The 24,296-nt window shown below is 36.9% G+C and overlaps 7 protein-coding genes, 2 long non-coding RNA genes, 1 other non-coding gene and 1 pseudogene across 12 annotated transcripts; 6 read left to right on the top strand and 5 right to left on the bottom strand.

Annotated features, from left to right (window-relative positions):
• Positions 1–1,387: 1,387 nt before the first annotated feature.
• Positions 1,388–3,415, top strand: AT3G15890 (Protein kinase superfamily protein). The gene is made up of 4 exons (NM_112459.1): positions 1,388–1,569; positions 2,052–2,199; positions 2,286–2,548; positions 2,621–3,415. The coding sequence occupies exons 1-4, from the start codon at positions 1,529–1,531 to the stop codon at positions 3,252–3,254; spliced, it is 1,086 nt and encodes a 361-aa protein (NP_566530.1). The 5' UTR covers positions 1,388–1,528; the 3' UTR covers positions 3,255–3,415.
• Positions 3,391–4,319, bottom strand: AT3G15900 (homoserine O-acetyltransferase). Its single transcript, NM_112460.4, has 2 exons — positions 3,885–4,319; positions 3,391–3,693 (listed from the first exon to the last, which is right to left on the bottom strand). Exons 1-2 carry the CDS (start codon positions 4,110–4,112, stop codon positions 3,496–3,498), a joined length of 426 nt encoding a protein of 141 aa, NP_566531.1. The 5' UTR covers positions 4,113–4,319; the 3' UTR covers positions 3,391–3,495.
• Positions 4,320–7,449: 3,130 nt separating this feature from the next.
• Positions 7,450–7,866, bottom strand: AT3G03165. The gene has a single exon (NR_140977.1). It is a non-coding gene; the product is annotated as an other RNA (long non-coding RNA).
• An 876-nt stretch (positions 7,867–8,742) lies between these two features.
• AT3G15909 (uncharacterized protein) lies at positions 8,743–8,880 on the top strand (the record flags this gene model as incomplete). The annotated part of the gene is made up of 1 exon (NM_001125171.1): positions 8,743–8,880. The coding sequence occupies one exon, from the start codon at positions 8,743–8,745 to the stop codon at positions 8,878–8,880; it is 138 nt and encodes a 45-aa protein (NP_001118643.1).
• A 320-nt stretch (positions 8,881–9,200) lies between these two features.
• On the top strand, positions 9,201–10,209 carry AT3G15910 (uncharacterized protein; the record flags this gene model as incomplete). Its single annotated transcript, NM_112461.1, has 2 exons — positions 9,201–9,636; positions 9,722–10,209. The coding sequence occupies 2 exons, from the start codon at positions 9,201–9,203 to the stop codon at positions 10,207–10,209; spliced, it is 924 nt and encodes a 307-aa protein (NP_188212.1).
• A 525-nt stretch (positions 10,210–10,734) lies between these two features.
• On the bottom strand, positions 10,735–17,359 carry AT3G15920 (Phox (PX) domain-containing protein). Its single transcript, NM_112462.6, has 10 exons — positions 13,826–17,359; positions 13,638–13,748; positions 13,436–13,534; positions 13,257–13,343; positions 13,075–13,183; positions 12,197–12,903; positions 11,902–12,066; positions 11,577–11,819; positions 11,246–11,464; positions 10,735–11,165 (listed from the first exon to the last, which is right to left on the bottom strand). Exons 1-10 carry the CDS (start codon positions 14,093–14,095, stop codon positions 10,908–10,910), a joined length of 2,268 nt encoding a protein of 755 aa, NP_188213.1. The 5' UTR covers positions 14,096–17,359; the 3' UTR covers positions 10,735–10,907.
• Positions 14,324–14,408, top strand: AT3G03175. The gene has a single exon (NR_140978.1). It is a non-coding gene; the product is annotated as an other RNA (small nucleolar RNA).
• Positions 14,584–16,830, top strand: AT3G15930 (Pentatricopeptide repeat (PPR) superfamily protein; the record flags this gene model as incomplete). Its single annotated transcript, NM_112463.1, has 2 exons — positions 14,584–16,565; positions 16,749–16,830. The coding sequence occupies 2 exons, from the start codon at positions 14,584–14,586 to the stop codon at positions 16,828–16,830; spliced, it is 2,064 nt and encodes a 687-aa protein (NP_188214.1).
• A 379-nt stretch (positions 17,360–17,738) lies between the features above and the next one.
• AT3G15935 lies at positions 17,739–18,903 on the bottom strand (annotated as a pseudogene). The gene has a single exon.
• A 1,687-nt stretch (positions 18,904–20,590) lies between these two features.
• Positions 20,591–24,134, bottom strand: AT3G15940 (UDP-Glycosyltransferase superfamily protein). 2 transcript variants are annotated; one of them, NM_001202977.2, is made up of 6 exons: positions 23,937–24,134; positions 23,650–23,749; positions 22,370–23,429; positions 21,270–22,105; positions 21,106–21,162; positions 20,591–21,014 (listed from the first exon to the last, which is right to left on the bottom strand). In NM_001202977.2, the coding sequence occupies exons 3-6, from the start codon at positions 23,325–23,327 to the stop codon at positions 20,772–20,774; spliced, it is 2,094 nt and encodes a 697-aa protein (NP_001189906.1). In that variant the 5' UTR covers positions 23,328–23,429; positions 23,650–23,749; positions 23,937–24,134; the 3' UTR covers positions 20,591–20,771. The 2 variants fall into 2 exon arrangements, with proteins under 2 accessions (NP_001189906.1, NP_188215.1); NM_112464.3 differs by lacking the exon at positions 23,937–24,134 and having other exon boundaries at positions 20,653–21,014; positions 23,650–23,899.
• On the top strand, positions 23,959–24,180 carry AT3G03195. The gene has a single exon (NR_140979.1). It is a non-coding gene; the product is annotated as an other RNA (long non-coding RNA).
• Positions 24,181–24,296: the final 116 nt, after the last annotated feature.

Below are 24,296 nucleotides of genomic sequence, written 5' to 3' on the forward strand. Positions count from 1 at the left end.
TTTTATTTCCAGTTATGTAGTACGCAAATTAATTAAATTTTATTTTCTTCATCTTTTATTGTCAAAAAAACAAATTAAAGGTTTTATGGATAATTTACTTTTGGAAAAATATAAATCTTATGTGGTAACAAATAAGTGAATTTTACAAATGTGTATTCTTTCTTTTTTGTTATAGTAATTCACAGTAAAAAGTGGAGTTTTATTCTATAATACGGTTTGTAACGCATTTCCGTGAATATATTATGCTAATTTGTTAGGAATTTAAGAGATATGGCCTATTCACATGTTTAGTTTTGTTCTATTTATAAAAAAAAAAAAAATCAAAATTTATATTTGTACTTTATTTTTTTTCCCATGGATGTTTTGGCTAGTAATTACTATGCTACTTCAACAGTCCATCCACATTATGGTTCTAGTAGGAGTCATATCAAATCTTCTTACAAGTATTCCTACACCAGTATTGCTTACATTGGTTTGGGCTTTTAGGTCTAGATTATCGGGGGAATTGACTGGCCCAATTGCTAAACATGATTGGGAATCAATTTCGTCCCAAACATGTTTTCCTTGAACAATCACTTTGATGACAATGACACACCCAGACAGTTATCAATGACTGCAATTAATCAGCAAATGGTTCCATAAGCCCATCTGCCCATGTTGGTGAAGAAGCATCACCTCAAATATATAATTTTAAGATGAGAGAGCAAACATTCCTTTCTGATCGCTCTGAATATTTTAGCAATTTACTAAACGTAAAGTTATTTTCATAGCTTTAATTCAAAATTTCTGTAACTAGAGCTAGCAAAGAAACAAAGACTTGTGTTTAATATTATATTTTTGAAGAAGATAGTAGAATCTTCTGTCTATTTGTTTAATATTTGAAACATCGAATAAATGGTTTCAATGAGTTGTCCTGACTCATCAGCCGACCCTTAACAATGACTACAACAACTTCAAATTTTAAAACATCAAGTATCTTCAACAACATACCCTTTCCGTTTTATATTAAATAATTGGTAAAATCCAGCTTATTTATAATTATGTTATTTCTGTATAATACATTACAGAAGAGTAAAACAAAAACTTTAAAACGACACATATAATAAAAAGGAAAAATAAATAAATAGATATGAGAAAAAAATACAGTTGGAACTTAATATATACACTTTTATACAACGGATACTAACGTTCAAAAATTTTATTCTTCTTTTGGTTAAAGTTTTATTTATTGTTTATGACTTTTCCATATCAGCTTCTTTTTTAATACTATATATATATTTTTAAAATTTGTTTATTTTATGCGAGCAAAAAAAAAAAAAAGTGTGCAAAAATAATAAAAAAGAACAAAATAAATAGTCTACTTGTACTTCTGTCTCTCTCTCTCTCTGTTTATCAATCTCACATCGAGACGAAATTAGAGCTACTCAGACTTGTTCTATTAAACTGTTACCTTCTCCAGACAAAGCGTTACCTTTTTTTTTGGTCCGTACGAGGAAAAATCTAGGAGACAGAGCTATTTGTTCGAAAGATGCAACTTTTAAATAGCTGTTGTGGAAAAGGATTTGATGGGTATGTTTGAATCATTGACTCGATAATTGTTACTCTTCCTGTTTCTCTCTATGGGTTTGTCTGTTTTATTTCCTTTGTTTGGGTTGCTGCAAAATTCTGTTTATTGGTTAAATCGGTTATGGTTGTTCTTCTTGATTAGGGTTTAAAGATTCTATATCAATTTTGGATGTTTGAAATTTGGAGCTTATCTTTTGTTCAATTCTCTATGCCTTCCCTTTATCTCTAATGTTTTAAAATGTAAAGTCTGTTCTTTTTTTTATCATCCTCACTATATAATATATCACCTGATTGATCCTTGAAAGTTTCATCATTAATAGCAATTTGAGTAGTTTCAGGGTGGTCTTATTCCTTCTAAAGACATGGTTTTGCAAGGGATAATTGATTCAACTGTTGTTCTGCGTTTCATAAGTTATTTGTTTGTTAATGTGTTGATGAATGATCTAAATATAAGTTTTTGAGGATACTGAGATTAAATTACACAGGAAGAAGAAAGAAAAGGAAGAGCCATCTTGGAGGGTATTTTCACTGAAGGAACTTCATGCAGCCACCAACAGTTTCAATTACGATAACAAACTCGGTGAAGGTCGATTTGGTAGTGTCTATTGGGGTCAGCTATGGGATGGCTCACAAGTAATTTGACCTCAACATGTTATCTAGGACTTGCTTCTTGTTCAAACTGGAGATCTTGTGAGGTTGATTATTTTGTCTTTTTACAGATTGCAGTCAAGAGGTTGAAGGAATGGAGTAATAGAGAAGAGATAGATTTTGCTGTGGAAGTCGAGATTCTTGCTCGTATTCGTCACAAGAATTTGTTGAGTGTTCGTGGCTACTGTGCTGAAGGACAAGAACGTCTTCTTGTGTACGAGTACATGCAGAATTTGAGCTTGGTTTCACATCTTCATGGCCAGCATTCAGCTGAATGTCTTCTAGATTGGACCAAGCGAATGAAGATCGCCATAAGCTCTGCTCAGGCCATTGCGTGAGTCTCTCTAAAACCGTTCATGAAAAGTTTAATATGTCATTGTTTCTGACTCTTTTGTTCTTTGCTCAGCTACCTACACGACCACGCAACCCCACATATAGTCCATGGAGATGTGAGAGCTAGCAATGTGTTGTTAGACTCTGAATTTGAAGCTCGCGTTACAGATTTTGGTTATGGTAAGCTGATGCCAGATGATGATACTGGAGATGGAGCTACCAAAGCCAAAAGTAATAATGGATATATCTCACCAGAATGTGATGCATCAGGAAAAGAATCAGAAACTAGCGATGTGTACAGTTTTGGTATCCTTTTGATGGTACTGGTTAGTGGCAAGAGACCACTCGAGAGGCTAAATCCAACAACAACGCGGTGTATAACAGAGTGGGTTTTACCACTTGTTTATGAAAGAAATTTTGGTGAAATCGTTGATAAGAGGCTGAGCGAGGAGCATGTGGCAGAGAAACTGAAGAAAGTAGTCTTGGTGGGGCTTATGTGTGCTCAGACAGATCCAGACAAGAGACCAACAATGTCTGAAGTGGTGGAGATGCTGGTGAATGAATCAAAGGAGAAAATATCTGAACTTGAAGCTAATCCCCTCTTCAAGAATCCATATAGCAGCAACGAAAACAATAGAGAGCATGTTGCAGAGGAAAGCTCAGATGTGATCTTAGAAGATAAAGATCATCAACAACAACAAGAATAGCAATGGTTAGGCACAGTAATTCGTTTGGCAGATTATTTTTAGAGGTCTTGCTTATTTTTTTTAGTGTGTTTCTTGGTTCATAAAATTGATTTGATCATTACTGATACTGGAGTTTGTAAGGTGTGGTATTGGCACATATAAGATTGAAACTTTTATTCTGGATTATACTGAAACTTTCTCATCCTTTAACACGATCTTTTTCACAATGAGGTGAAATACATTTACACATTTTTTTAACCAATCAGTTCTGTTTCTTGGAGGAAGATGATGATGATAGGGACAAAAGGATAACGGAGATTACAACAGGAGCTATGATAATGAAGAGGGCTAGAGTGAGATTAGGTCTTGTGATCTGTGGGAACAAGACACTTCCGTATTTGATTATAGCTGCACCTGCCACTGAACCAACTCCGATCTTCAACAAGTAGTTTAAGTCCTCCTGTACATTTTGTTGAAGGGCACACAAGAAAAGAGGGCTTATTTGTATTTGAAATTATTTGAGTCCAAAATTAAGTAAAAATATTATGACTTTTTGGGATCAAATTTAAAATATAGGGGCAATTTTATAATTTTGAATGCTTTGAGCCCCTCCAGCAAATAAAAAACAAAACGCTAATCCACAGAACTGACCTGAATTCCTTGACCGTTATCTGCTTGTTCCGACCGGTCATCGGAAGCCATAACGCGAAATGACCGTTTTGTCCCTGAACAGTTTGACGGGTTTCGAAAACTGGTCACGAATTTGACACTACTCATAGTCATCTTCTTCGTCGGTTCTAAGCTCCGGTGAACAGAGCTCGAACGAGAAAGCGTGGGAACTCCAATCGCCATACCGGGAACGAAGACAGAACCTGACATCTCTCTATCTTTTCTCTCTAATTCTGTCGTATTTTGTGGTCACACAGGCTTGTGAATGGCGTGAACAGAGGATAAGAGAGAGAGACACGACGCTTACCAAAAACACATCTCACGTTTTGCGTCGATTCTTGAAACTTTAGAACGCAAACGCTCCCCACAAACCCACGTTTGCGTTTTCACTCACTTTCATAACAAACTAAAGATTCTGAGGAACAAATACGTAAGGAAAAAACCTGAAAAAATCTTAGTTTATTTTTTATTTGCCTGTTTAATATCTATATTATATAATTTGTCCAAATAATACTTAGGTTAATTATTTTCTCTTTAAAAATCTTCATTTTGTATTAATTTGGCAAAATCAGACATCCAACTTAACGGATGTTAACTTTTTAACAGATGTTTATAGTTAAAATTTAACTCATGATATTTACAAATATATATACAATCTATTTTCTATATTCTATAAATATGTTACCTTAGTCTAGCGGTTAAACACAGATTTAATTTTCTGATATACCTGGGTTCGAAACTTTCTTACGACGTTTATAGTCTCTTTTTTTTTTCCTTCTTCTTCTTTCTCGGAATTTAAAGATTTCATCCAGACAAAATTAAGTTCATCTTCTTCTTATTGGTACGATGTTTTTAACTTCTCAAGAGAGACAAATAACACGAATTGATGAAGCTCGGCTTAACTTCGACAAAGCTACTTTTAATTTTTTTCGAAGGTTCTGTAAAAAAAATTCAGATCCAAACAGCGATTTCAACATGACGATTTCTTTTAGGTTTATTAATTTGATTAGCTTTTGTTATTGTGTGGTCAATTTGATTGGGGGATTCAAACCTAAATTTGAGAAAGCAAAAAAAAACGAATCCAGATTTGGCGAAGAAGATGAAGTCCCAAAAAAAAAAAACGAATACAAAGACGTAAGCGAGATTCGTACCCAGGTTAAACATGAATTGAATATCATATTTTGCCTTGACTAAGATAACTTAATTGTAAAATTTTGGAAATAGATTGTATATATATTTGTAAATACGATGGGTTAAACTTTAACTACAGTTAGAAAGTCTGTTAAAAAGTTAACAGCAGTTAAGTTGGATGTCTGATTTTATCAAATTAAACAAAAATGAAGGTTTTTAAAGAGAAAAATAATTAACCTAAATATTATTTGGGCAAATTATATAATGCAGGTATTAAACGGCCAAATAAAAAATAAATGAGAGTTTTTTCAGGTTTTTTCCCCCAAGATTTTTATAATACACCTAAAAAGAACCAGCGATCTTTGTCTTCGCTAAAACAAACCAAATCTAGGAAACTTGTTTAATAATAACATGCTTAAACTTGTTTATTTTTAAACAAGTGTTCTTGTACCAAATCCCACTCATATGTATTCATGTGTCTACCGTAAGACCAACGATCTTTTTCTTGGTTAAAACTTAAAAACAAACCACATACACACCATGTTTTGTGAGTTTTTCTTTGATAGAAGACACTGGCAAGAATGAGCATCTTATTATTAAACAAGTGTTCTTGGCTTTGCATTTGTTGTTATTCTATTAAATTTAACGTATTGCAGCTAGTATTTAGGGGGAACCTTGCATTCACCATTATATAGTGAATTAGTGATTGTGTATGATTTTATAATATGTATTTCACCACAATTCAAACATCAAACCGAAGGTTTTTTCCATATCACTGGATCTCCGAATCGAATTGGTACCATAGCAGATCAATAGTAATTTGATTAAAAATACAAAGAAAAGCAGATCAATAGTATAATAACTTCTTAATGAAATATTTATATATATACACATTTTTTATAAGCATATTTTTGTATAAATAAATAAATAAATGATATATATAAAGAAATAGATAGAGGAATATATATATATATCTATAAGCATTTTACCAAAAATGTATCTATTTTAGTTTTATTTATTTTGAAAGATAATTTATATTGGTTAAATGAATGGATGACCATAGAATATGATATAACTATAAGAGAATGTTGTTTGAATTTTAACAATTTTAACTAAATTAAATGGATTATATTTTACACATAAGATACCATTTACTTTATCCATATGTTTAGCAATATTATAATTTAGGAGAATTTGTATGGTGTTCAAATGCATTTAATATTTTTTATATAGTTTAATTCAAAATATTTAATTATGGTAAGTTTAGTAATTATGGTGTTGAATTTGTATGGCATATGTTTGGCAATTAGTTTTATCATGATATAGTTTCTAATTTAAATGTTTGGTAAATTGAATAGTAGAATTAAATAAATAAAAAATAAAAATGCTAAGAATAATTGTGGGTTTACCACATCAGAACTAAAACCCCTCTTTTAATATATACACTAGATAAGGCCCGCCTATTTAGGCGGGTGTACATGAAATTTTTAAATACTTGAACGGGTCTAAACTTCAAAATCCAAAAAACTCGAACCAGAACCTGAATAGGTATCCAAACATATCTCAAATATAAATATATATTAGTTACATTTATACTTATATATAGAAAATATTAGGATATTTTTGGATATATTAGTTATTTTTGTGTATTTTTAGATATATTCAAGCAAAACTACTCGTGTTGTTTTGGAAATTTTTGAAATTTTCAAATAATTTAATAGATTTGCACACAAAATTTGATATTTCAATATATAAATAAACTCGAACCCGAACCCGAACCCAAACTGAACCCGACCCGAAATCTTAAATTACCCGAACGGGTCCTAAACTTCTAAACCCGAAAACCCGAACCCGAAATATCCGATCCGAATACCCAAACGCCTAGGCTTAAAAATTAATAGAAAAAATAGAAATCCACAAAAATATTTAGAAACCAAACATTGTTGAAAATATATTTTCTATATATGCCGTAATCTCGTAAGCTAATTTTACATCATGCAAATTAATATTAAATAAGTTAAAATTAATAAATGAAAATAATTGAAAAGTTAAATCTTATAAGCTAAGTTATTTTTCTCAAAATGTTCTATTTTCACTTATAATTACATGAGTTAAACACAGATTTGTTAATTTTCTTTTTGTTGAATAAATGTTTATAAATATATAGACATATAAATTAGTATATGTAAATTTGTTTACTTTTTAAGATTTTCTACTTTTTTAGAGAATAAAAAAGTTAAATTTTGAATGACACATGTAAACATCTGATCGTTTGACTTGACACGTGACACGATCCTATGAGTTAGCAACTTTGAAAACCATACTTTATATAATAAGATTATTATGAGATCATTCAAGAAATAGTTTTACCTTTTTACAAGACATAAATGTGCAAAAAATTACAAAAATCAACGCCCAAAATTATGATAATTTCAGTGGGATTGTTCTCAGTTGAATTGAACGATGCGCATAGATGTAATGGCCTATCGTCAAGCTTAGGTATTGTTCCCGTATTTCTAGGAGGCCAACTCGGTTCCTTGGCTCAGACTTGACTACATCCCCCGGAATATGGAACGACAGAGATTCCACCAAGTTCTTTGCTCGTAGTGATGTTTTGAAGATCGGAAAGTTTGTGGACGGGAGGAAATTCATGAGAGATATTTGGAACCGCTCTTATTAACAAAGACATCAAAAGAGGCACATTTCTCCGGCTAACATCACCACCAAGAGCAACTGGGGCTCTCCAAAGCTTGGGCGAAAGCAGATACTCCACGCCACCGTTGATGCCTATGTCTCATTCAAACTCGCTATCGCCTTTGTTCCAGTCACCAATTTCGATTTCGATTTCGACTGATCTAAGATTCCGATTTCGCATGTTATTCTCCTTTTTTTTTTTTCTTCATGCGTTTTTTTTCTTTTTTCTTTTTCTGATATGGATTTTTGGCGAATAATAATTAGTAGCCATATATTTTCTTTGTTTGTTTGTTCCAAGAAAAATAAAAATTGCCCACGTGTTCCTTCTAGAAACTTCGAGCCCAATAAGTTTGGGCTTGTGCAAAGAATGGTGTCGCTTTCTCAATCTTTTTATCATCACAAAAACAAAACATTGTATTACAAGAGGAAAAATTCGAAGTTTATTTTATGTATAAAGAAAAACATTAACATTTGATGATGATGGAACAGTTCTCTCTATGCATATCAATATACTTCGTTCCATTCAAAGAGAGCAGGGTTGCATTGCATGCATACGTACAAGAGGTTATATAATAATGTTTTACAACAACTTTTTTTTTTTTTTACAACTATTTTGACATATTTCTTTTTTCTTCTATATTAATTTTCCCGCGTTCTTTTCATAATATTTGCACTACTTTTTTTATTTTTTTTGTATTTGCTAATTTGTTTTTCATCTTTTAAACCGATGAATACATATATATATATATATATATATATATATATAATTATAATCTGAAATTTTCTGAACAAAAAGTTAAACTAAAAACATGTTAAAAGAAATGTTAACTTACAAAAAAAGAAGAGGAAACGATGATATCTACCAGAAATTTAAAAAATAAATAAATCGAAAGGGAATAGATGGAATAATTAAAGATTGCAAAAGATAAGCCCAAAAGATTTAGGGTTTAGGACTTGCTTTGTATATATAGCATGTTAACTTGGAGATTTTAAGAAGAAAAAAAACTAACAAAAGATGGCATCATTGCGCAAAAAAAACAGAGCTTTGCATTGGATACAAAGGAGACGTGTCAAAGGAAAACTCAACGATGTTGATCCTTGTAATGCAACAACAGAAGCAAACATGATTTACCTGAGAGCTTATTGCTGCTAGAGATCTTCTCGAGGCTACGTAATCCCAGAGATGTCATCGTTTGCAAAAGCGTGAGCAAGAGGTGGAATTCTTTGCTATCTTCTTCTTTTCATTACAATCAGAGCTTGGCTTTGATCCTCAACACACAACCTCCGTGTGCTACAAACGAAATTTGCTTAGACGGTTGGAAAGGATTCAATTTAAGCAACTATATCGATCCTGAGTTTGCTCATTCTCTGGTTTGTGTTCTAGCCTCCTACAAAGATGTCTTGCTATGCATGAAATATTATTCTTCACGTCGTGAGCTACGAACACAATTCTACATCGTGAATCCTGTGACAATGCGATGGACCAGTATTCCTGAAACTCACAGGGAGTTCTCAATATTACCTATCGGGTTATCACGGAATGGGTCAAAGGGAAAGTACTATGTTGTCAAGCTGACAGCGACTACACCTTCTCAGCTTAAAGTTTACGTGGTAGATTCTAAGCGCGGTCAAAGGAAATTCTATTGTATCGAGCATCCGCCTTGGTCAGAGTCGGGATGGTGGCCAACGCAATGCCAGGCCGTGAACTTTAACAAAGCTCTACACTGGTTAGCCCATGACGGACCTATTGTAGCTTATAACCCTAAGTATAGGCATGCATGCATAATCATCCATCGTTCCCAAGAGATGCACCATGCTTCTCATGGTCATGGCGCCGTCGTTTCAGAGACCTTAACCGTCTCCATGGGCCATCTACGCATCATTCAGCTCGTTTGCTATCCCTTTCCCAGTGAGTTACTAAAACCTAGCCCATTCAAACAAATCTAGACACTAATAATAATAATAATTAATTTTCTCCTTTTTTATGTTTCTAGATGATCATCACCATCTTTCTATTTGGACACTCGTGGATTACGAACAATCCTTGTGGAAAAAAGAGCACGATTCTGTCTATTTCAGAGACATGGTTTCTGGTATTCCGTGGATACAAGATTACATGCGGCAATATAATCTGGAGACAACTAAACAAATGTCCTTCCTCATGGCAGTTTTCATGGATAAAAGGGCACCTCCAGAAACGAGAAAGCGGATCATTTTCCCACACCCTTTACTTTGCCATCCGAACAATCCTCTTCTAGTTTACTTGTATTTACCTGAAAGCATCGTCTCTCTTGATGTTGCAACAAAAAAGCTGCAGTTAATTACCAAAGACATCAAAAGAGGCACGTGTCCTAAAGTTGGTAGATACGAATCAGGATATGACATGGTGATACCAATGACACTTCACTTAGAGCCATCTTTGCTCTCGGACCATGAGCGTGTGCTGCTGCCATGTCACAAACGTACACATGTTGTTAGATAGGTCCATTGGAGTTCCAAATGACATGAAGAAAATATAATGTCAATTTTTTTTACCATGATATGAATGTGCTTTTCTTTTTCTCTAGAATCAAAGCTACAAAGAATTTTCTTAAATTATCATTCAATCAATCGGCTTAATTACTTTCAGAGGTGATTCCCTTGGGAGCTAGATTGTATTTGCACTTTATAAAACTGACAAGGACAGAAAAAAACTTATACTTCATGTCAAATCAAGAAAGAATATTAATAGTGTGATTCTTCTAGTCATGCTTTGTTAAAAAGAGACTCAAATCCAAGATGGTTGTTTGTTCTACAGAGAATGGTAAATAATACACCGATTCATCGTAATTGGACAAATTAGAAAACGAAATATACACAGGCTAACAAAACTTATGTCATGAATCTATAATTTGCAACCGAACAAGAAAATCGCCAGGAATAGAAGAACAAACCATGCCTTAGCTTGCAGCTCTCTCGAGTGGTTTCGAGTTAAACCTCTAAATCTTTTATCTACGAACGCGAGCAATGCCAAACATGCAAATCAATATATTCATTCCATTCAAGAGAGTAAGATCGCATCCATACAAGACAATAGTCACAGTACTTACATATAAACTCTTGCAAATTTATACTTAACAGTATTTTCAGAAAGATAAAACCATTTGAGATTAGCTTAGTTTCACGAAAAACCTGATCAAATCATTTCTCAAGGATCTTGCTCATAACAGTTCTTGCTAGATCAATACTTCCTTCTTCGTCATCTACTTCTGTTCCGGCTTCTCTGACTGATATTCCATGTCCGGACAAAGAGCAACGAAGAACAGAGTTAACCTGCTTCCTTAATCTGGCATTATCAATCAGAACCTCTGTCAGCATCTTCCTTACTAGATCGTCTGTTCCACGATGCCCTCCTGATGTTAGCTTCAGCTTTTCCACTTCCTCTGAGAGAAGCTGCGTCTGTTTTCGAGAAAACATTAACCTCTTTTGTCTCAACATGCGTAAACTCAGTATCAAAGAGCAATGGGTTGATCCTATACCTCAGCAATTAGAAGACCTATTCGGTTATCGGATGTTGCTAGTAGCTCGATGGCTTCGGATAGAGATGATGAGTCCATTATTAATTTACCCTCCTCTTCAATGTCGAACTTGACATTGCATTCTTGAAGCCGGTTTTGTAGAACATCACACTCATGCAGCAACTTCTTGTCTGCGTTTTTTGCAGTTTCTTCTCTATCCTTCTCCCGTTGAACAATTCTCTGAACATTGCATAAGGTTTAAGCGTTAAAACTTCCAGATTCTCCAATTCTTAGAAGAAGATTTTACAGAATTAATAGACTTGAATAAATCTCCTGCGACGAGGGTTTTTACCTCCATCTCCAGTTTTTCTTTCATTATGCCGCTAAGCTCTTGTCTCAAATCTGATTGAGTGGTTCGGAGAGACTTGACCTCTTTAACGAGGACTTTCAGCTCTGCTTTCGCTTTCACTTCCAGCTCTTCGTGTTCTTTATGAAAATTCTCAAAATTTTCTCTTATATCATTGATCTGCTGCAGCAACATCTGATTTTCTTGAACAAGTGACTCATTTGCAGTCTCAATATGTGTTTTCTCGTCCTATAAGCCAAATATAAAGAAAAACATCTATAGTTGAATGCAAATGAATTTTACAGTGAAAGAAACTAAGAGAAACACAAACCTTTATAGAGTTTAAAAACGATTCCATTTCCATGCATTGCTTGCGGAGTTCCTCCATATCCCACTGAATTTGAGTAAATCTTTCCTTTTCATCTAGGACTGTTTTCTCCATGCCTTGCTTGCAGCTCTCTCGAGTTGTTTCAAGTTCAACCTCTAAATCTCTTACCTACGAGACCAATGCCAAACATACAATGCAACATATTCAAAGAAAGCAAGATGGCTGATCATTTGAAGCAGAAATAATGTGGGGGAAGAAGACAGAGAGGAGCAAAAACACAGGTGATAGTTGTGCACACCTTTGTTGACAGAAATTGTCGAACGGCTAACTCCTGATTCAGCCTTGAGATAAGATCTTCCGTGTCAGCTTTTGCTGTTTCCAGTCTCTGCTTTAATGTATCAATAACCCTCTTTAATTTATGTCGCTCCTCAGACTGAAATACAATAGCAAGATCCTTCTGAGTCTCAGTATCTCCACCTACTGCACCATACATGTTTCCATGGGCTTCACCATGAATATCCATAGCGCCTTGGTTAACTAAATCAGGTTCCACAGCAGTTGACGCCTCAAAATCGCTTACATGAGTTTTTTTAATGCTTTCAATGGTCAGTTCTTGAAACTTTCTATCACTTCCATCCAACCTCTGAATTCCAACTCCACTAGAAATGCCCCCTCTGGTTACGGTACCAGTTGCTGCATCTCCATTAGTACTAGAAAGACGTTCAACTTTTTCCTGAAAAGAACTTTGATCTAGAAGTCCATATTCTGTGATCAACTCATGCCAATCAGTCACATTATCTACAGCAGTTGAATTCCTTGAGAAAAGATTTTTGAGATTAGCTTCGTCATGCTTCATTGTTGAGGCATTAGATGTCTCATCAGCAGAATCATTGTCATGATCTATGGTAACTGATGAACTACCAGGGACATCAGAGATGGTGGTAGGTAGAAGTGACGGAATGTCCCCAGAGGTATCTTCAGTTTCTTGATATTCATCATTAAAATCTGAAGAGATTTAAAGAGTAAAGAAGCAAATTAGTAAATAGGCAAATACATGCAAGGTTTTTAGACAACAATACAAAATGAAGTGGGAGCTCAGACAAATTAAATTTAACTTCCTATTGCATATTTTCTCTACCAAGAGGAAAAAAAAAGAGGGAAAAGAAGAGCACATACAAGACCTGACAGCAGCTTCAAGCTCAAGAAATGTAGCTATAAGAGCGCTTCTGGATATATCAATATCTGACAAAAGTCTATTCATCCAATCTTCCAGAGAGCACCTCCTCTACAATAGACTAAACATATTGAGAATATTATTGCTGTCACTAATCTAAAGTGTTGAGAGAATCGAAATCTACCTCTTCCAAAAGTGTCTGGTTTCTCATCCTCAGAATCTTCTTTGGTGGTGCCTGGGGTAAGCTTTTCTTCACAAACTCCTTTTTAATCTGAAAACACGGTAGCCCAATGACAATGTCTAAATATCTGAAATGAGTAAGCCAGAACAAAGAAAAGAGTATCGAGGAAAGAAAGTACTCACAGACGAATATAACTCCAAGAAATCATTGAACCTCCTAAGTACCAGCCTAGCAGAAGTGATTCCCTCAGGAGATTGTATCGCTACTTGCACTCTATAAAACTGATAAGGACACAAGTAAAATCTTAAGACTAACATATTATAGCTAGAATGACTATACCAACAGGTTGGTACAAATATCTGTAAAAGATAAGATAATACACACCACGGCAGGATCTGAAACGCTTGACTTGGGAAGGTCAACCCAAGAAGGGACAGTGACACAGTAACTCCAACCAGTTCGATGATCATGTGGCCAAACCGTGTCCCTTCCTTCCTAAGACAAATTTACAGTTAGAAACAAATTCCAAACAGAATCAACGAATTCGAATATTGCAGAGAGAAAATGATTACCAAATGACGAGGAGGAGAACTCCAATCCATTCCCAGAGGTAACGGAGACCTCCCGTCGTGGCGATGCGGCGGAGATGCTCTTGAATCTGTGTCCGGTTCTCGTCCATTAGCTCCGTCGTGACTGTAGCTCGTATTACGGCGGTAATCGTCTTCTTCGCCTTGGAAGAAAGGGCCAGGAGAGAGGAAGCGGTGAGATAGTGGCTCGCCGAAGGGACCGGAGACGTTGTAATTGAAATCGAGAAGAGAAAGATCGTGCGCGTATAGATTCATTTCCTTTCTACTCTCTTGATTCCTTCTTCTCCTTTCTCGATCTCTCTCTATCAAACAAACAAAATTTGCTCTCTCTGTGTTCTTGGAGCAACCGAGTCAAAACGCTCCGTTTTGCTTTCTCAGTTTAGTTTATGTAATTTGATAAGTAGTAATTTCACAACAAGTCGCTCTCGTCTAGTGGTTTGCGTATTAATCAATTTGTGCGACACGAGTTCGATCGACTTTAAGAGCGGTGAAGATAGAACAAATTATGTGACGGAAGCCGTCACAGTCGTCCTGACCAACTGTGACGATAGCAAGTGCCGTCTGAGCTCTTTTTTTTTTTTGGTTCCGGTTGAGTGACTTGGTTGTTGAACATCCGGTAATGCGACCCGGTTCGGTTCGACCGATTATGAGGAGACGACAGAACAATAAACATAACGGCCGAGTCCTCCCGTCACTGTCCGAGCTCGCTTTTGATTATTGTAGATTTTTATGTGTTTTTGGAGATGATTCTGCGAAACCCACTAAAATCTCCTTTTAACTCTGAACTATCGATCTTCAAGGCACTGCTCATGTCAACGATCACAGAATCTATATCCAATGATTACTCTCGTTTCATCTCTATCCTTGGAGTTTGCAAAACGACGGACCAATTCAAGCAATTACATTCACAAAGCATTACGAGAGGTGTAGCACCAAACCCAACATTCCAAAAGAAGCTCTTTGTCTTCTGGTGTAGTCGTTTAGGTGGCCATGTGAGTTATGCATACAAGCTGTTTGTGAAAATACCTGAACCAGACGTGGTTGTGTGGAACAATATGATCAAAGGTTGGTCAAAGGTGGATTGTGATGGTGAAGGAGTTAGATTGTATTTGAATATGTTGAAGGAAGGTGTGACTCCGGATAGCCACACGTTTCCTTTCTTGTTGAACGGTCTTAAGCGTGATGGAGGAGCTTTGGCTTGTGGTAAGAAGCTGCATTGCCATGTTGTGAAATTTGGATTAGGTTCTAATCTTTATGTGCAGAATGCTCTTGTGAAAATGTACTCTTTATGTGGACTAATGGATATGGCTCGTGGGGTTTTCGACAGGAGATGCAAAGAGGATGTGTTCTCGTGGAACTTGATGATCTCTGGGTACAACAGGATGAAAGAGTATGAAGAAAGCATTGAGCTTTTAGTGGAGATGGAGAGGAACTTGGTTTCTCCAACTTCTGTTACCTTACTTCTTGTTCTCTCGGCTTGTTCTAAGGTGAAAGATAAGGATCTCTGTAAAAGGGTTCATGAGTATGTTAGTGAGTGTAAGACTGAACCCAGTTTGAGATTGGAAAATGCTCTGGTCAATGCATATGCTGCGTGCGGGGAAATGGATATAGCGGTGAGGATTTTCAGGAGTATGAAAGCTAGGGATGTGATTTCTTGGACATCTATCGTGAAAGGGTATGTTGAGAGAGGGAATCTGAAGTTGGCAAGGACATATTTTGATCAGATGCCAGTGAGAGACAGAATTTCGTGGACTATTATGATTGACGGTTACCTACGAGCTGGTTGCTTCAATGAATCTCTGGAAATATTCCGAGAGATGCAAAGTGCAGGTATGATACCCGATGAATTCACCATGGTTAGTGTTCTCACAGCTTGTGCTCATCTGGGTTCCTTGGAGATAGGTGAATGGATTAAGACATACATAGACAAAAACAAGATCAAGAACGATGTTGTTGTGGGGAATGCTTTGATCGATATGTATTTCAAATGTGGGTGTTCTGAGAAAGCACAGAAGGTTTTCCATGACATGGATCAGAGAGACAAATTCACATGGACAGCCATGGTTGTTGGTCTTGCCAACAATGGACAAGGTCAAGAGGCCATTAAAGTTTTCTTTCAAATGCAAGACATGTCAATACAACCAGATGACATTACTTACCTTGGCGTCCTCTCTGCTTGTAACCATAGTGGTATGGTAGACCAAGCAAGGAAATTTTTTGCCAAGATGAGAAGCGACCATAGAATTGAGCCAAGTTTAGTACATTACGGATGTATGGTTGACATGCTTGGTCGAGCTGGGCTAGTTAAGGAAGCATATGAGATACTAAGGAAAATGCCAATGAATCCAAACTCGATTGTGTGGGGAGCTCTACTTGGGGCTTCTAGACTTCATAATGATGAACCAATGGCTGAATTGGCGGCTAAGAAAATCCTTGAGTTAGAACCTGATAATGGGGCTGTTTATGCTTTGTTATGCAATATATATGCAGGTTGCAAAAGATGGAAGGATTTGCGAGAAGTGAGAAGAAAGATCGTGGACGTTGCAATTAAGAAGACACCAGGCTTTAGTTTAATTGAGGTAAACGGTTTTGCTCATGAATTTGTTGCTGGAGACAAATCACATCTTCAATCTGAAGAGATTTACATGAAACTAGAAGAATTAGCCCAAGAGTCGACATTTGCAGCATACTTGCCTGATACTTCCGAATTATTGTTCGAGGCTGGGTAAGATAATTTTTCGTAAAGAATTTAGCTGTGACTCTTGAGGTTATTGCTTCTGAAGCTAAAGGTACACAGTTCACGATTATAGAGAACCGTGAGATGTGAACAGAACCATAGATTGTCAAAGTAAAAGTTGTTGCTAATGCAGTGGATAAGATACAGCTCATGGTTCAGTTATATAGTAAGGGATGCCTACAGTGTGGCTAACAGATTTGTCCGATTGTCGGGACACCCAGGAACAAAGAACTGGAAGAGCACAGTCAGGTAACCACCTTGCGGACCAACCCCATAGAAAGCATAAACTGGTTTCGCGAAGTGGCCTTGTTTTGGAAATGTGCTTGACACTCACATGTACAAACTGAGCATCACCTGCAGCAGTCGCCCTCTCTGATCGGTTCTAAGCAATTAAGTTCTGATCCTCTGCAGGAGCCTGAGATGTCTCTTCAATAACCAAAAAAGCTTCTGGAACTCAGAGCCAAGCCTAAACATTGAGAACAGCCCCAACATGCTTCATATGATCCACACAGTTATGTAGCTGAGTTGGGTCTGGGACTTGAACAAGAGTCAACATGCAGATGTTGGGCGATACAGAAGAGAAACATCCAGGGAAATCCAGTATTATTTTGTTCTGACTGGATATACAGTCAGCAATTCATTGGATTCCATCACCATTTTGTTGGTTGTGGTTGAAAAAAAAAACAAATGTGGATTTGAACAAACCTCTTTTCTAAGAGTCTTTCATATGGATATGTAAAGATCTTGTATAGATTTACTGTTGAATAGAGACAATTCTCACATATATTTTCGCAACTGCTCGTGTTTTTTCTTACCTTGAAAAAAGCACTAAAATAGTTTGAGCTAAATCATGCAAGTCTAAATTACTGAACATCTTCCTGGATTGAAGTATGAAATCAAAGTCAAATATTGCAGAGAAAAATGGACAAAAACATAACCATTAGAGACTCACTTGTCTCTGGATTTCTAATCAAAAAGTAGAAAGGTTGTTTTATTCCTTCAGAATTCTTTAATAGATGATAAAATAGCAGAGAGAGAGAGAAAAGAAAACAACACATAATATATGGACTACGAGGAGCGGAGCCATTGAAAGAAAATAACTGAACGAAACAGAAAAGGAGATGGATGATGCAAATTATTAAAGTATGATCGAAAATGGAACTAATTGTATAGTTGCACTAAGCTTGGAGCATAAGAAGGGCACACAAGTGGGAGACAATACAACTCGTGAGGGTCTCCGAGATACGGAGCTTCTCCGAGGCTAACAGGTTTGAAGTATCCATCTTGTCCAATGATGTAAGCTGTTTGGTAGCGACGGGTCACGGTCTGTTTATGTTTGGTTAGATCAAAAACGACAGCGACTTTCTTCTCCTCGTCGATGAAGAAGCTTCCACCGTCGACCATAAACTGAAAACCAGTGAGTGGTCTCATATCCAGTTTCAAAAACATGCTCCACGAAACCGCACTAGGCTCAATCTTAGTGGTAAGCCAGATATCCAAGATCTCGTATGAATCCAAGCGCTGATATAACACGGCAAGCTGCTCATCTCTAACACTAGAGAGAGACACGGTTTCTAAAACATAAAAGTGGAATGGCAGAGGAAGACGCGGTTCAAACCTCTCTGTGGAGAAATCAAAATAGAGTAAAAAATCTTCAAACTCTTCATACTCTCCGTCCTCTGTAATCTTCTCTTGAGCGAAAAAGTAGGTATTTCCATTCAAAGATACCCCGCGTTGGTAAAACTGTATATCCCAGTCGGGAGTGACATCGAGAACCCTCCATGAGCTAGAGCTAAAATCATAGATTTCATACCCGAAAACGTGTTCTCCGACAGCGAGGTGATCATCCACAAACCTCAGGATCTTGTGGTTACGGTTCTTGTCGTAACCAAGAGCATACCTGTCTAATCTGTGGAAACTGTTTCTCGGTTGGATCCGTACGGTTTGACCTAAATAGGGATTCCACACCAAGAGCATCGAGTTATCCTTCACCACGCATAACAACAAGCCGTCGCAGTGAAGAGTTTAGATACCTCCATCTGATCAAGTTGACCAACTTGCCTTATACAAGGATATATCGACCAAGGTGTTGTTGCGGATCCCTTGGAGATCGAATTTCATCCAACAGACTCTAGAATCCATCATCATGAATCCTAGAAACTCCTTCCTTGCTGCGCAAATAATCCTATCTTTCGATAAAACGTTCCACTTTTTGCAAGTACACCGCACTGCTTTCAAAGATGTCATCGGAACCCTCGACAGTATCTCGCCGACCAATTAAGGTGAAAAATCGGAAATCGTCGTCATTATTCTTTCGAGCTTTCAACTCACAAACAACCCTTTTGACAAATCACTATGAGTTAGGTTTTTTTTTTTTTTCGACAAGACCTTTTTTATTTATACTCAACAAATAGTTAACTTTCTTTTTTTAAAAAGAGCTTGTTTCCTTTTAAACCGAGTTCTTATTGTTAGAATATAGGAAAGATGGAATATTTCCTTATTCCTATAATGAAAAATATGTAAACAATATACTTGTAAAGCACTCTTGTTATATGTTAATATCATAACTCTCCACCGAGATTCATAATCTTACATGGTATCATAGGTAACCCTAGCATAAACCAAAAACCCTAATTTCGTTGCTAGCTAGCCGCGATCCTACCTCCGCTCTTTTTCGTAGTTTCGTTTTCTCTGACCTAATCTCTCTTTCTTCTTCTCTTTGATCTTTGATCTTTTGATATCTCTCTTCTCACTTCTTCTTCTTCTCTCCTAGTCATTGATCTTCTTTAATCAATTGTGTAAAATCTTACACTTCTTGCTTTTTTAAAATCTTAAATTTTCTGAACAAAACTAAAAACATGTAAAAAAAAATGTTAACTAATTACAAAAAAAAAAAGGAAAAGCATCTACCAGAAAAAAAAAACACTCCCAAAAGGATTCAGGTTTAGGACTTGCTTTATATATATAGCACGGCAATGCATGTTAAATTGGAGAGTCAAAAAACTAACTAAAGATGGTATCGTTGCGCAAAAGAAAGAGAGCTTTGCATTGGATACAAAGGAGACATGTCAAAGGAAAACTCAACGATGTTGATCCTTGTAATGCAACAACAGAAACAAATATGATCGATGATTTACCTGAGGGCTTAATGCTTATTGTTCCTAGAGATCTTCTCGAGGCTACGTAATCCCAGAGATGTCATCGTTTCCAAAAGCGTGAGCAAGTGGTGGAATTCGTTGCTATCTTCTTCTTTTCATTACAACCAGAGCTTGGACGGTGGAATTCTTTGCTATCTTCTTCTTTGCTACTTGAAGGCATATCTTGATGTTGAAACCTATTCCATCCATTGAGGATGTTTTTAATATTGGTGCACAAGATGAGCGACCGAAAGCTATTAGCCTGTTGCTAAAATGGATAATATAGTTTTTCAAAGCTCTGGTCGTACTGAGCTTACTGATACTGGTTATTACAGTGGAAACAATGAAAATTATAATGCTGGCTATTACTCTGGACCTCTTGAGAACACTGCTTATGCAGCGTTTGACCTTCTGGTCAGCATCTCTGTTGTACTCATTGTGGACGTTTTGGTCATACCATTCAGAAATGTTACCGGATTCATGGTTATCCACCGGGACAGAAGAATTCTAAAAAAAAACAAATGTGGATTTGAATAAACCTCTTTTCTAAGAGTCACACCATAAGTTCCATATGGATATGTAAAGATCTTGTATAGCTATACTGTTGAATAGAGACAATTCTCATATATTTTCGCAACTGCTCATGTTTTTTTACCTTCTTGTTACTGCTGAAAAAGCACTAAAATAGTTTGAGCTAAATCATTTAATTCTAAATTACTGAATATCTTCCTGGATTGAAATATGAAATCAAAGTCAAACTTACGGCGGATCAGAATCTTAACTAGTAGACTAAACTATTATTAACTCACTCTGCCCCATAACAATAATCAACCTAGTGAACAATTAATGCCTGATGCCTTCACGTGTAATAAAATTCGCCAAGTAATTAAGCTTCTCAGGATACAGATTCCAACAACAAAAGATGCGAGTAAAGATTTCGAAAGTCCAAAGAATAGCATGAAATTTTATAAGAATTGGTGGGATTTGTTTTTTCTTTCTGAAACACGGTCTTACCATAGAACTGAACCAAAAGTAAACGATGGAAGTACACACACAGTTAGGGTCTCATACATTTGACTAGAACATCCACAAATCTCTTGTACATGTGCTGCTTCATGTACATCTTCTCAACGATTTCACGTCCTTGGCTACCTAGTTGTAGCCTTGTAGATGGGTTTCTAAGAAGAAACAAAAGATTCTGTGCCAAAACTTTGTTACCTGCCCTCCCCACAGGATGAAGTAGCCCTGTAACATTGTGCTCCACTATCTCTTTTGTTCCTCCAGCATCTGTTCCAAGCACCTGTTCCCATTAAAAACAATGATTAGAATGAGAACATTGCATTCTTTTTGTCTCTCCCGAATAACCAATAACTCTATCGTTTGTTTCTCACCGGAAGACCATAAGCCATTGCTTCGATAGTCACTCTCCCGAATGTTTCACCAACTCCCTGTTTCACAGTTGAAGAGGGGTAAACAAAAGTTGAAGAACGCTTCAAATAGCATTGATTGTTTGTTTTGAGTGCAGCCATAAAAGGATCAAGATGAGAAAGATTACCTGGGAGTTTGTTACGTAGACATCTGCTGCGGAGTATAATGAGGCAACACGAGTGGTCGCTGGAGTCCACAGAACCGAGTTCGATAAGTTTCCATTGTTTGACAAGAAGCTCAACATCTCCTTAACGTATGCTACTTTGTTGCTCTTGGACCCAACTGATCCAAGAAGAAGTTTAAGGTCTTGTTTCTGTGTTACGTTGCCAGACAACAGCAGCTTTCTTCTACCGGTGGCAGAGAGAACTGATGGATGATTGTCAACAGCAGGAGACGTAATTTTCATCTTCCGTGATGAACCTCTTAAACGATGTCTGGCAGAAAGACTAATCTTTTCTTTCCTGATGCCATTGAGGTTCTTGATTATTTTGGACTGATTACGTTTAGCTACTTGCTCTTGTGTTTGTTCTCTCTCCAGTGCCAAGGCGACAGATTCAAGTAGAAGAAGTTGTCCCTTTCCCGGGTTTATGCTGCTAAGAGACATCACAAGCATATCCTTATCAGTCAAACCGAACTCCGTTCTGACTGATTCACGTAGCTTTTGTCTTTTCTCCTTCATAGTCTCCTGGGTCAGTGTTGGAGTATTTAGTGAAGAGGATACCCCAGCAACAAAAGCTAACTCATCATTAACAGACAGCGGAACAATAACTGGCTGAGACCTAAGCTTTACATGGTCCTCTTCACACCATGTTAACCATTGTTTGCTCTGTACTTCAGATAGAAAAATCAGCAATTTCACTCGGTCAAGCACAGGTTTCGCTCGATCAAAGTACTCTCGCCGGTTCTCCATCACCCACCAAGCGATTTGACTTCCACCAGCTGGATGGTGATCCATGTATTGATCTGCGGAGATTGTAACAAACACCATAATAAGTATCCCAACTTGAGGCAGAAAGGAATATTGAACATGTTTTAACAATTGTTTTGATGAAAGTTTTCACTAATAGAAAACAATCTAAAGTGAGTATGCTATATATGACAATTTCTATTACAAAATGCATTTTCCAGTAATATAGCTGAAGGACGAATGAGCTATGGTACGCATTTCTAAACATGATAGTCAGCAAATAGTGATGTCAAAGAATCAGCAGATCTACTTTTCCTTACCTATCCATGAAGCACAGACGGCTGATCCTGCAATGACAAGATCTGCTTTCATGGCAGTTTTGAAGCTGAGTTCTCCTTTATCTTCAACCACTTTGATCCTTCTCCTTGTGAGCTCTTGCAATAATCCACCCCTTCTGCTCAGAACTACAGCATATACTGTTGCACCACAGCTCAAAAGCTCGGAAGCCAACTCCATCATTGAAATTGGAGCACCAGTCATTGATAGTTCATGGAAAAGTAGGACGAATCTCCTAGACCAAACAAGACGTTTGAAGTCTGATTTCCTGTCACAGGTCCCTGATCGCTTTTGCGGACTCCATTCAAGAATTCTATCCTCCAATGATCCAAAAGGACCAAAAAGTTTACCGTAGGTAACATTTATGTTTGGAAGTTCCTGGTCTTGCTCATCCAATTCCTTCGTCTCCATCACTTTTCTCACCTTCTGCGTACTACGAATCCTAGTACGTGAACTACGACTAGCTTTTCTGGTCCTCCTCCTGGGGCTCACGCTTCGCCGAGATGTGCTATCCTCTTTCTTGGCCAAAGTTACATGCATCCTTTTATTTACACCTAGATGGACTATATTGGTATGATCTACTACAGCATGAGAACTCTCATCAGCAACTAAATCCCGTCGTTTATTCTGCTCGACATGCAAAACATCTTCTCTGAGTTTGCCTCCAAACCGCAAGAACTCAACTTTGTTATCATCATCATGTGCCCATCTTGACTGAACATAGAATCCAAGATATGTCCAAAGAGTAATCAAGAGTAACCAATATAGCAGCCGGTTACTTCTGAACCATTGAACAGCTCCACCACTACCTTTACCCTCTCTACGTGGAGTCCTGCCTGAATGCACTTTCCGAAGTGTAGGTGAACCCCTTGGAGTAGACCTCCCTGACAATGAAGACTTAAAGCTACCTAATTTCAGCGGTGATAGCCGAAGATCTTCCATACTTTCTTTACTACAATAGCATCCTCAATATACTATTCCCAAGACTTCAATAAGCCACAAAACCACTAGCAATTAGACACACTCCATATGAGGTCAATGAAACTGCAATTTAGGAAGAGAAATCAATCATCAGCTATATATAGAAACAGTATTGATCCAAGTTCATCAAGTACTCCCTAACTGCTCCAGTTACAAGGATTTCGAATTCCAAATTGAAATCGCGTTGACGAAATAAAGAAAGTTGGTCGGTTATGGAAAATAAAAAGCCGCGAGAGAAAAACCAATGTCACAATGAAGATCAAGATCTTAGCGAGTATCTTACTATTTCCGATAGGTCAGAGTCGCGTTATCCGAAGGTAAGTGAACTTCCGACTTGGATCGCCGATGCTCCAATGTTGAAGCTGCTCCCAAGTACAAAAAAACTGGAAAAGCAACGCAATCAGATTAAGGAGAAATGTTGAGAAATTCACGATCTAAAGAAAACCTAAAGTCAACAAAACTAGAAGAAAATCGTCGATGCAGAGAGATGAGTAACAACACGAGCTTGCAGAAGAAGCAGACGAAGACGAATTAGAAAGAAACGAAAAAAAAAGAAGAAGAAGACATTACATTGCATAAAGTTTTCTCCGGCAATCTAAGCTTGCGCCGTTCTCAGAGCTGAGCCGAGTCGCGGCGATGGAGAAAGAGAAAGAGAGAGAGAATGCTCGGAGACTCGGAAGTTAACGGAGTCAGAGAGCTGTGCACGAGGAGAGAGCGGTGAGAGATGGCTCATTCTTATTTGTTGATTTTTTTTCCTTCCAATTATTCCTTCTTTATTTATCGTTGTTTTGATGACGTCATTATTAATTTCAAATAATGATCGTTTTGCTTTTTCCGAGTATGATTTGGGTCACACGTGTTAGCGACTCGTGTGGGATAATCTCTTTTCTTTATTTTTACGTGTGAATTTTTCTAGGACATCTTTAAAAT

This window comes from Arabidopsis thaliana, chromosome 3, assembly GCF_000001735.4.
Source record: "Arabidopsis thaliana chromosome 3, partial sequence".
Lineage (NCBI taxonomy): Eukaryota > Viridiplantae > Streptophyta > Magnoliopsida > Brassicales > Brassicaceae > Arabidopsis > Arabidopsis thaliana.